Source organism: Quercus suber, unplaced genomic scaffold (genome assembly GCF_002906115.3).
Source record: "Quercus suber isolate HL8 unplaced genomic scaffold, Cork oak 2.0 scaffold_42, whole genome shotgun sequence".
Classification (NCBI taxonomy): Eukaryota; Viridiplantae; Streptophyta; class Magnoliopsida; order Fagales; family Fagaceae; genus Quercus; species Quercus suber.
The window spans coordinates 634,669-647,914 of NW_027069507.1; the positions used below are offsets into that span (position 1 = coordinate 634,669).

The window sequence follows — 13,246 nt, forward strand, 5'->3', positions numbered from 1 at the left end:
AGGCCCCTCCCCTAGAAAAAATAGTAATAAAAAAGAAATAGACTTAGGACAGCTCTTTTCTTTTTCTTTTTCTTTTTTATTTTAACTGGCAACTTTTGTTTTAGTTTCCATAATTTGTATCCAAATTGCCATTTTGTATTCAACCTGCCTTGCTCCAAGGCTTTTGTTAGTGAAAGTTATGAGAATTTTCCTTATTCCTATGATTCTTATTCAAGTACTGATACAATTTCTATCTTGTTTAGTACTCACTAATCATAATAATAGGGCGAAATCCTTTTTCATCAATTTGCATGGGTGACAGAAAAGTTATCCCATCTTACATGATCAGTATTAAAACAAGTGAAATCTACTAAGTTCATCATCTCGGCAAAGCAAAATTCTAACTTTGAGAACATACACAATATTGCAACAGGCATATAGGTTTAAAATTACTCTGTGCCTTACTCATTAAGAAGTTTATAGGGTCAAAGGGATAGTAAACTTTTAAACAGACATAGGTATGCCTGTAAATGCTTTAAGTGATGCCCATGAGCATCTAATTAAGACTCTTGTTATAGTGAGAATCATTGTTGTTCGAAGTGGTTATACCTGACACTGAAGTCATCAATAAGGAATACTAACTTACCTTAAATTTATAATCCAGAAAGCCTGCAATAACTAAGGCTTTGCCTTGACCCTTAGCAATTTGATAAAATTGGCAGTGATTTAAAAGATATCAATTTCCCCAAGGCATGTGGTCCGAGAAGCCATACATGATCGAGGTTATATTTAATACTTAGATAGATGTCTAAGAGTATTAATTTCTCCAAAGCATGTGGTCCAAGGAGCCAAGCATAGCTAAGGTTCTGTTTAACACTTAATACAATGATTAAAAGATATCAATTTCCCCAAAGTATGTGATTTGAGGAGTTAGGCATGACCAAGATTCTATTTAATACTTAGATAGATGTCTAGGAGTATTAATTTTTCAAAAGTATATGGTCCGAAGAGTCAGGCATAACTAAGGTTCTGTTTAACACTTAGTACAATGATTAAAAGATATCAATTTCCCCAAGGTATGTGGTCCGAGGAGCCAGGTATGACCGAGATTCTGTTTGATACTTAGATAGATAGTGAAAACGCATGACACACAATATAACAAACCCGAATAGGGTGAAGGAAACCTTCATTAATAATAATATCTTCTAAGGTTATGTACATTCCAAGGGCATGGTACAACCTTTTTCTCTAGATCTTCAAAATAATAGGCACCTATCCCAGCCACTAATGTTATATGATATGACCCTTCCTAATTGGATCCTAACTTCCCCCATGCTGGGTTCTTGGTAGTTCCTATAACCATTCTTAGAACCAAGTCTCTAAGTGACAACGGTCTCAGTTTCACGTTGGCATCATATCCTTGTTTGAGCTTGTGTTGATAGTAGGCCAATTGGATCATGACATTTTCTCTCCGTTCTTCAATTAAGTTTAGACTCTTTTCCAGCAACCTATCATTACCACTCGGAGTGAAAGAACTTGTTCTCAGCGTGGCAAACCCAGTCTCCAAAGGAATGATAGCTTCGGCTCCATAGGTCATCGAGAAAGGCGTCTCTCCAGTAGACCTACGAGGTGTGGTCCGGTAAGTCCAAAGGACGTGCAGTCGTTTTTCCACCCATTTCCCATTCGCGTCGTCCAGTCTCTTTTTGAGTCCACCCACTATGACCTTGTTGACAGCCTCGGCCTACCCATTCCCTTGTGGATAGGCCGGAGTGGAATACCTATTCTTTGTACCCAGATTGCAACAGTACCTCCTAAAGGCTTACTATCAAATTGAAGTCCATTGTCTGGGATAAGGGTATAAGGGATTCCAAACCTAGTGACAATATTTTTCCAAACAAATTTTTTGGTATCCACATCCCTGATATTTGTCAATGGTTCAGCTTCGACCTATTTAGTGAAGTAATCTGTGCCGACTAATAGATACCTCTTATTCCTCATTGCCTTAGGGAAATGTCCTACAATATCCAAGCCCCATTGAGCAAAAGGCCAAGGACTGGACAAAGGATTAAGGACCCCCTAGGTTGGTGAATGTTTGGTGCAAACCTCTGGCACTAGTCACACTTCTTCACATAGTCTTGTGCTTCCTTCTGTATATTCGGTCACCAATAGCCTTGTGTGAGGGCCCTGTGAGACAAAGATCTACCTCCCGTGTGGTTTCCACAAATACCTTTATGTAATTCTTCTAGGAGTAGCTCAACTACTTCAGGGTGTATGCACAGCAAATATGGGCTAGAAAAAGATCTCTTATACAGTTTCTGGTCCTCAGACAGCCAAAACCGAAGAGCCTTCCTCTGCACCTTGTTAGCCTTGGACTTATTCTCAGGCAAAACATCTTCCTTAAGGAACAATACAATAGAGTCCATCCAGCTAGGACCCACCCTTATTTGATGAACATGAACCACAATTCCTTTTGCCTCGGTGGGTTTACATAAGTCCTCTACAAGGATTACCCGAGGTAAACTTTGTGCCGAGAAGGTTGCCAATGTGGCCAAAGAGTCTGCATGTGTATTTTTACTTCCAGGGACTTGTGATAAATTAAAAGACTCAAATCCAGACTATAAATGTCTAACCTGGTTCAAGTATTCTTGCATTTTGAGATCTCTAGCTTTCAACTCTCCTTGAACTTGGCCCACTACTAGCCTTGAATCAGAGAATACCTCCACTACCTTTCTCCCCATTTTTCAATATGTTTTCATAAATTTTTTTTTCCTTCATATTATTATTGGAATTATAAGAAAAAATAATTGTTCTTCATGTGAGTTAAACAATAGAAAATATTTTTTAGCTTATTTTAGGATCACAAACCAAGAGTCCTATACCTTAATTGATACATCTTCATGCACAAAATGCTTGAAGATTTAGTGGGGGAAAGAGTTTGAACTATGAGGTTAGCACCATATTGTAACGATCTAAAAAAAAAAAAGGTTTAAAAAAAAAAAAAAAAAAAAAAAACAGAGCATGAACAAATGCTCATTATTATGAGTAAAGTCAATGTGAATGGAAAGTTGGAAACGTATAACATACGTCCATAAAAAATATTTTATGTCGCATGGCGGTAACAACTTACCGGCTTCTTTAGAAAACATTGGCCGAAAGGAGAAGGATTTCTATGACCAAATTTTAATTTCAAGTTTAAACTCCTGACTTTTCCTACCTTAACTAAGAAGGTCGAGCCACAACTAAAACATGGTACAAACAAGTAACTGGTCATCCAATTGGAATTAATACTGCGGCCTACCTTGGTTTTTATTTTTATTTTTTATTTTGTGGTCAAAGTAGATCTATCATAGATTATGTGATAGCTCAATTTATTCAAAGCATTCATTTGAATGCACATTAAGTAAAAAAAAAAAAAGGTTATCTAATACCTACTATTTTTCCTTCAATTTATAATTAATTAAATGTTAACACCGGAGCCAAAACTAATGAGTAAGGTCAATTTGAAAAGTTTAAGGAAAAGTCATTTGTTTGACTGTATGGTATTGCAAAGAAGCCCAAAAACTACAAACAGGTTTGGATAAGTACTAATAAATCCAAGACCCATGAATATTGAACACAAAAAAAATATATTCAATACACATACACTAGAGTATTATAATTTGAAAATAAGTATAATAACTTATCAAGAAGGATGAATCATGTAAATGCACAGAACAATTAGCTAAAACATGAGAAATTATTGTCGTAGCATGTCATAAGGCTGTGGATATTGGGAAGCATCTTGTGGTTTGTAGGTCCCTTTTCATGCATTTTATATACGAAGAAGTAAGAAGTTGCTAATTAGTTAGTTGAAACCCAAATTTGCTACTCATTTAGCAGCCAATCAATATGATCGATGTATGGTCCTAACCATCTTATCTGTTGGATAGTGACATATTGATAAATTTATGTGGGAAAATTTTTCTACATGAGGCATACATTTCATCCAACTTATTTGAAGGATAATTTGCTAGTTAGTGCTTGTTTGTCAGTAGGGTCAGCTTATACTATCTCAAGACAGGAATATGAGGCCCCAGAAACATCCATTTGTGTACTAAATGTTAATTTAATTAATAAACTAGCTAGGCACGTCTTTGGTAATGATTCAGAGATCGATCGTAAAACGACAGACCACCCTTCACTTTGCCATTTATAAACCTTCTTCTAAGTTTGTTACCCCTATAGAGTATAGCCTTTACATCAACTGCCACACCAAAAGCGATGCATAATTATTTAAAATTCAAAGCTAAGTTAACTAAAACAGGCGTAGGCAAAGCCAACCCTAGCTATGAGATGAGATTCCCTACTAAAAATAGACCATAGTAATGGATTGTTGGATTTTGTATATATATATATATATAATAAACTCAATACTCGCATTCATTCATTAGTGTTTTAAGGTTAACAAATGCTATATATACTTAATTAATCTCATTTAAATAAATAATTTAAAACAAAAAAGATTAATCTCATTTAAATAAATAATTTAAAACAAAAAAGTGGTCTAGATGATATAATTCATATTGGGGAGATAAAATCCTTAGGAAGAGTTCTTGAATAATTAATATAACATATAGAGACACACTTTAACTCAAAAGGCTTAAACCCTAATGGGTATTTGTTCAATTATGTTATATTAACTACTCATTCTTCTCATTATTATTTAATGTGAGACTTCACTCACGTATAACTTAACAATCTCCCCCTCACATGTGAGTCTCTACCTCTCTATGTACTTCAAGACCTCTTTGTAAACCATGAACAAGTCATATTCACATGTGTAACCCAACAATTCATGTAATAAAGTCTAGGCCTATATCAAAGTTCATAATTTAATGGAAGTAGCAAAATATGAATAGAGAGAGAGAGAGAGAGAGAGAGAGAGAGAATATGGGCAAATAGTCACATGATGAAGTAGTAGGTAATGTAAGTTTGGGGTCAGCGAGAGACATAGGGTGTTAAGCTTTGATTGCAAAATACGTGAGACGTCGCTAGCTAGCTACATTACATGTATCGTTTTCAATTATCAATGGAAGAGATTATTAGCTGTTCTAAGTTCTAACTTTAGTCATCCTCTGCCAGTTTTTAGTACTGGTCCCCAGGGCTATATTGAATGATCATACATACATATAATATACATATATAGGCCAATCTATACAATTGCATGTGCGACTTTCTTCTGTTAACAATCACCAATATGATATCCCCAACCAGTTCGCCTAATTAAGGTTGTGTTTGGCATTAACTGAAAAAGTTAGTTTTTTTTATTTTATTATTTAGCTTATTTTTGTTACTATTTAGTTTATTTTTGTTACTATTTATGAAGAAATTATAAGGTCCTCATGGTGGATAAGTGACGTGGTCTACCATTCCACTAAAAGACTCTAACCTGTTTAAAATTGCTACGATAGAAATTTTTTTAAAACAAAAATTGATTATTGACTTAGCGATTCTAAACAAGTGGGAGTCTTTTAGTTGAATGGTGGACAAGTGACTTGGTCTACCATGAGGACTGTATAATTTCTCCTATTCATGGATCCTATTGTACTTTTTTATACTATTCATAGGTCTCACTGTATTATTTTAGCTAGCTCTTAGCTTTATCTACAGTATTTTCAATAAATTTTTTTTTTTCCAGTTTTAGCTAAATAAGTTGTTCTTAAATGGACTCTAAAACTAAGCTTGTTTGGTATGCAGCTAGTTCTTTTTTCTATTTATTCAACTTATTTTACTTAGCACAAATTAAACATATATAACTTTAATGTACTACATTTTTTTTTTTTTTTTGAGAATCCAATGTACTACATTTAAGTTCTCTATTTAAATAAGATTACATTATATAAATTTTAGATTACATAAAGAGACGAGTACTTATTTTCCTTTTTTATTTTTATTTTATTTTTATTTTTTGCATTTTCATATTTGAAGTGCTTTATTTTTTCTCCTTTATCCTTTTACCTTCTGACAATTCTGCCAATACACCACCTTCCCTATTATCCCTTTCTGATTGTTTTAAAACGATAAAGTGACAAGAATCTTTGCCTTGTTACTCAGCAACAAAGTTGTAGTACTTAAGATTAAGGTTAAAGGGAGATGGATCACATATTTGGTTACATCGAGTGACTGTAAATGTAATATATAGCATCATGTGGTTACCTACTAGATAAATCTGTCATATGTTCCCTTGGGGATGATGACATCATGACACATCTATTATATTGCCGGTTGGTTGTTATTAATTAATAATTTTAAAGTTGTCTTAACCCTCAAATTAGAGAGGATTATCTCTAAATAATGCATTAAATAAAGAGGACGAAAATGTGACTAAAAGTATCATAACTACGTTAATTACTAATATTGCAAAATTAATGTTATCCACTGTACATCTCTAATTAAACATGCAAACAGAAAGTGAATGTATTTTTCCTTTTAATGTGCTACTGGAGATAAGAATGGTGTGAGCGAGTGACAGAGTCAGGAAATTTCTTGGGGGCGCTGATAAATACATTTTTGTGTAATTTATAAATTTGTTATCAAATGTAAAAGAAAATTGATAAAAAATTTCAAAAGTTAAGGGGGCCAAGGCCCCCCTTGGCACTTCCCTAGCTCCACTTATGGTGTGAGCATTACTTTGGTTTATGAAGTGAAAAATTATTGGTTTTAATTTCCATCCAATTTTCCTAAGTTTCACTTGTAAGAATATATAATAATAAAATATATATATATATATATAAAAAGAAAAGAATAGAATGTTGTACCTAGAGGTTAAACTCAATAATACCAGTAGGGCATTTCTTTCGAAAAGATTAAAAAAAGAGGTGGTATTCGAAAAGGTTAATGAGCAGTAAATGTGATGAGGTGAAGTTAATGAGGTAGCCGAAATAGATGAGTTGTTGAATTTATAGTAATTATATATGTTGGGAGCTGGTTTTCAATGAAATAAAGGGCATCAATAGAGGATCTGACATTAGGAAGACATCTTGATTAGAGTAACTTCATGAGTTCCCTCCTATATAGATAGCTACTAAATATATAACATAACAAACATTGTGTGAGAGAGAGAGAGAGATGCGAGTGAAGTTAGAGCACTTGATAATTGATTGTGTTATGTGTTTTGTGGTGAACCAGTTATATATATAGAGTATTACGTTGTCGGTTTGTCGAGGACGTTAAGGTTTAGGGTAATGATTTTATGATTTGACCCCTACAAATTTTAGAGGTGTGGTTGTGCAATGCATCCAAATATTCCAATAGTTGGGAGACACATTTGTCCGACAAATAAAAGAAAAAAAGGAACGGAATGGCAGTAGAGAAATAAGAGAAAGAAACAAATGCATTTAGGTTTGAAGAAAAAGTTAATGGAGCTTTAATTAAGGGCCCTTTCATATCATTCATACTAGAGAGAGAGAAGAGAGTTACCAGAAATCCTTCAATATGATGATATTAATAAAAAATAAAAAAAAGGGTTTACCATGAAAGATTGAGGGTGAGGCACATAGACATAGAGCTTAAAGTTGTTATTTTAACCTGTGTATATTATCCAGAGTTATTAACCGTGGTCCGTGAGATGAAGAGGAACAATAATGGATGTTTTTGTTTTTAGTTTTTAAAAACCAGGGGAGAAAGTACACGTGAGGAGTAGGGTAGAAACTAAAAGACAGTGGGGTATGATCTGGCAGTTGGGGCAGCTGTCTCCAACTTCTTTGACCAAAAAATGAAAGTGATAATCATCCATACGACAACGCACATTCACTCTATTCTACTCTCTCTCTCTCTCTCTCTCTCTCTTTATATTTATTTATACAGTCTCCTTCCTTGTATACAGTATACTATTTCCAATTTAATCAAAATTCTTTTCTTTGTTTGTTTGATGAAATATGATGTGTATGTGTATGTGTACGTTAAATAAGAAGGAAGGGTCAAGGGAGCAGGGGTCTCCTGCAGCAAGTGCCAGACATGGAATTGGGGACTGCAGCACGGCACTGTGTGGGTGTGGGTGTGTGTGTGTCCGACTCCAACACATGCCTGTCCATCAGCTTTATCCCTTCCACATCTTCTGTGGACCCCACTTCCAGCTCAGTCTCACTCATACCCACTTGCCTTCTATTGTTTTGTACCATTTATTTTATTTTTATTTATTATTATCATTGCCCATTTTTCTATTATTTCTGGTGCGAGTCTTTTTCTCTTTTCTTTTTTTGGTTGAAACTTTTGGCCCTTTGGGAGTCTTCTAGAATTGAGATTGAGTATCAAATTTTCATTCTTATTATTTGAAATGATGGATTGGGACTAAGAGAGAGAGAGAGAGAGAGAGCGAGATACGAATACACACAAAAATAAATAACATGATTGATCTAGCTAAATCCTACAATAAACTGGATTAGGTGTAAATATATATGAATTGTGCTTATTTGATCTCTTTAATATCGCTTAAACTGTGGCCTTTATAGTTGGATGATGACTACACTAGTGGCTAAAATTGTAACAATAGCTATTCCTACTATTGTGAGACCAAATTTTTTGAAATGATGATATTGTTTGTGGTCAAGATAGTGAGTGGCACATCTACCAGGGAGTAGAGTTAGAGGAGACTCTTGATATCTCTTAACATTTTTATTATGTAAGCAATCACAATAGACCCCATCAAAATTGTGAATAAATTTGTTTCTTTAGAGTTGTTTCTTACCAATTAAAAAGCATCAAACTAGAGATCTTATTGGGGTCGATTTGTAATGGATTTGTAATGTCAAGCTAAAGGAATTTCAAGCCTATAACTTGGGTTCAAAGATACAAAGGAGTCAAACTCAGATTAAAAAAATAGAGGTTAGTGATGCCTTGTGAAGAACCACACATAGATAATAACTTAAAAAAGGAAAACAATAGTTAAAAATAACCCTTGCTCTATTATAATTAAAATACAAAGAAATGGAGAGAGAGAGAGAGAGAGAGAGAGAGCATTATTTTTACTACCATATATATATATATGCCCAAGAGCAACTTTGAAATTTACTACTTCTTGGGCTTAAGTTAGAAGTATAAATGTGGTTAGTGAGGTAGATAAAATCTTATTAATGCATGACTTTTGGGAAATACTTTATATTAGATCACGAGCATGTCTAATATCCATCTTTGATTAAGAATTGAAGGTTTTTGGTTGTGGGTTTTTGGATGATTGGAAACCTTCAGTTGTGGGCTTTTTGGGATATTATAACAATCTGGTTTACTACCATTTTTTTGTTAATCTGGTTGGCCTAACTAGCTTTGCTTAACTTACTAGGGGAAACGACCCATTAAGAACCTGCTAAATTTGAGGAACTGCATGAATTAGCGTTTAATGAGATCAAAATAGTTTACATGGTTTTAGGTTATTAGGCTGAAATTTTGGGAAAATAAATTGTGACTTGCTCATGGGGTTCATAGACTTTGCAAGTGTTCCAAGCCCAATTGGCGAAATCTATCTCTTCAGTCCATGGGTAAGATCTCTAAATAGACCAACTTTTTACCGCCCAAATCACATTCGTTCAAAATTCCCCATTAAAAATTGCACCTGCTTGAGCCATGTGTAAATAATAAAAAGATACAGGGAAACAATAGGCCCAAAATAATTGGATATGCTTTGTGTGGGCCTTTTAAAAAAAGGCATTAACATAGCTTTTTTGGTCTAATAAGATTCAGCCCAAAAAATATATCTGGGCTGATAACAGTTTGGGCTTTTTTCAACACATCTCTCACCAAATATTAGGTACCACACTCATAACAAATAGAACATGAAATGCTCCGCTATATTTTGGGATTTAAAAAAAAAAAAAAAAAAAAAAATGCTCCGCTATATTTTGGGATTTAAAAAAAAAAAAAAAACAGAACCAAAGGATTAAAAAAGAGCGACTAACAGTTGCAAAACAAGCTGTTTTGGCATCAAGCCATTAGCCATGTTAGTATGAAAGCATCCCTGCCTCAAGTAAAGTTAACACATTTGCAATATAAGTATATATATATATATATATATCTAAATTGAACTTTTGTTCAGATAATAAAATTCCAGCAAAATTATTGGAAATAATTCAACAATTCAGAAAATCTACCTTTTTTTTGTTGGTTGAGAATGTTCAGGAAATCTACTTGAGTGAACATGTTAAGGAAGCAAAATATGCTCACATTCATCTGATTGAGCGATTCTACAATGACTACAAAAGACACTGGATATATTAGGGATTTAAATCACTTCACAAGATAATATTTCCAACAACAAACTACTAAACAACTGCTTAATTAAACACGGGCTGATGCTTCAATATCAGATGTCTGCTAGATTCAAAATAGGCCGCTTCTTCAGCTTTCCAAAACCATCATCTTGACCCCGACAACAAAAAGAACCAATCCACATCTAGCATGATTTCCCCAACATCAAAAAAGATACAATTCAGACTCGCATTGCACAAGCCTAACTTCTTGCTAAGACATATCCTCATGGTATAGATGAAGCCCAAGCCCAAAGCGTGCACAAGCTCGACGAAATGCCATTGCTTCTGCTTTTTGTACAGGATCCCCATAACTTGTGTCATCAACTGAAGCAGTTCCCGTTGATTCCCTATATATCTTGTGGAAGCATGAGGAAAAAAAAAAATGTCAGCTCCTCTCTTTTTCTCTCTTCCACCACTAATAAAGCAAGTGAACACGTATCTTTATTTTCAATGAAATTATCATAAGACTTTCTTTAGAGAAAAGGTGAACACTTCCTTAAGGCTTCAGCTAACAGGACATTTGTGGAAAGCCCTAAACCAACTTGCTATTGTCTTCATGTTGAATGCAAATACAGTCATACAAAATAAAGATTATCAACTAGAAAGTATGTTAGTTAAGAGAGAGAGAGAGAGAGAGAGAACACAGCAGCATATCAGGCAAGCATTCTAACAGTGCAGAACACATCGATCAGCAGTTCAGTAAACAATGCAACAGTGCAGAAAAGTCCCGCATCTTGTGCTCAACGCAGCAGCAGACCAGAAGTTAACCATCAAAAGTTTACTACAGGTGGGGGATTAGCTTTGTCACACTCACACGGGCTTTAGCATTGATGTTAGATTTCAGTTGTAACAAACTGTTGTTGAAGTAGTTGCAGTTTTTTATAAATTAGTTATTTCATTTTGATTCATCACATGTGATATTCTTCAAGGGTAAAGTCTCCTCTATAAATGGAAGGTAGATTATGTAATTCACAAGTGATGAATATATAGAAGTTGTCATTGTTATTTTCTCTATCTTGCGCTTTCAGTCAGAAGAAGGGGAAAAAAAAATTATGGGAAAAGAAGTGCAGTGATCAAGAAAATGGCTTGCAAACTCTAAATTTGTCTGATTATTCTCCCTTAATACTAGATGCAAATGTCATGTCATGTCATTGTTACGATGATGAGTTTATTTTTGATAAAAGGAAAATCAGGTTCTAATCTAAATCTTTAGTATTTTGTGCTTAATGAAAGCTTTGAAATTAATTTTGAAGACAAATTAGGTAGGTTGGACAATGAGGTGTAGCGCAGCCTCAAATGACACACTAATTGCTCCTCCCTCAATAATGAGATGGAGATCGAGTATGGTGAATGGTGGTGTGAGTATAAGAGGCATGTGTAACCTAAGCATTAGCAATGAAAAGAAAGAAATAACGAGTTTGCAGCTATTCAAGTTCCCTTTCTAGACTAGACTATCTCATTTGTTGTATATAAATAAATAAATAATAGTTCATTTTAATTTTGAAAGCTTCTAGCTAGGTCCAAGCACATCTTAAAGCTCTATATTGTGAAATGGGAAACCTTTAGTTTGGCATCATAGTATACATTATGATGATAACATTCGAATATGTCATTCAATAATACCTCAGCATCAGTCCCATAGAGAGTGACACGATAAACAACAGAGACAGACTTGGCGTCCCCTGAATACGTTATGCTTCGAACCTCTCCCGACCATTCTATATATTTACAAATAAAATCATAATTTAATTTAATTTAAAGAAAAGAAAAATAGAAATTAAAGAAACATGAACAATATTAACAACAATAAATAAAATAAAAAGAATAATACCCGGAGCATGTAAATTCAAAATCCGATTCATAACATGCCTACACAAAAACAAAAATAAAAAGAGATATAAAAAATAAAAAGATTAAAGTTAGATGAAAATATTTGATGGAGAGAGAGAGAACCAGGGAACATATTTGATGGAGAAGTCATTTTCGGAGCGAAAGACTTTGACGAGAGAATCGGGCACTCTCTTGTTCAGTTCTTTTAGGATTTCAGAGAGTGGCCTACTGATTCCAGAACTCGCACTCGCTGCTGCTTCTACTTCTTCTTCTGCTTCTGCTACGACGTCGTGTGTTTCCTTAAAAGACGAATTAGATGACCTTTTAGCAGTTGAATAGGAGGAGCGTGGAGGACGACATAACAGTGATTTCAAAAGAGAAGCACTTGAACTTGATTTTCCCATTTTCATGCTCTTACTCTTACTCAACCACGCCATTTCTATTTCTTTCTTTCTTTTCCCTTTTCCCTCTCACTCTTCACTCTTCACTCTTTCTTTTCAATTTTCAGGGGACAAAGAACATATCAAAAGGCGACACACAGATTTTCAAAGTCCCTCTTTTGTGGGGATTATTCACTATTCACTGAAAAAGGGGGCCATTCCTGGGTTAGGTTAGGCCCCATAAAAATTCACTAGCCGAGCCCAGCCCATCCTAGCCTAGGCCTGTTTTCAATTAAGGCCTGCATTTTACCATATCACCTTTGGTTTTTTTCTTTTACTTATTAAGGTTCATTTTAGTCTCACTTTTCAATTGTCATATTAATCCATAAGATTTAATATTTGTTAGTAAACATGAGTTTGGGTCTTTCCCTTCAAATCTATTATCAAATAACACCGTTTAAGCATTTTTTTTTAGCTACAAAATTAAACTCATTAGATACTTTATCTTTTTTGTTTGATGAGTATTTATTTATTTTATTTTTAAAAATATTTAAATGGATTTATTTATTAACAAATTTGGGTGAAACAACTCATTTTGATTAATTTGATAAAAATTAAAGCTTAACTACTAATTTGACCATTAAAGTAAAAGTAAATAAAAGATTAAATGTATTTCTTTTACAATTTTGTTTGGGGGTTTAAAAAATTTATATGAGCCTCATATAGAGGACAAGTCTACGTATTTACCATTGTTTGTAAAAGGTATTTGACATGAAA

General features: G+C 34.1%; 1 protein-coding gene across 1 annotated transcript; it reads right to left on the reverse strand.

Annotated features, from left to right (window-relative positions):
• Positions 1–10,085: 10,085 nt before the first annotated feature.
• LOC136066648 (DNA repair RAD52-like protein 1, mitochondrial) lies at positions 10,086–12,639 on the reverse strand. Its single transcript, XM_065771320.1, has 4 exons — positions 12,213–12,639; positions 12,091–12,128; positions 11,883–11,977; positions 10,086–10,614 (listed from the first exon to the last, which is right to left on the reverse strand). The coding sequence occupies exons 1-4, from the start codon at positions 12,524–12,526 to the stop codon at positions 10,471–10,473; spliced, it is 591 nt and encodes a 196-aa protein (XP_065627392.1). The 5' UTR covers positions 12,527–12,639; the 3' UTR covers positions 10,086–10,470.
• Between the last annotated feature and the right edge of the window lie 607 nt (positions 12,640–13,246).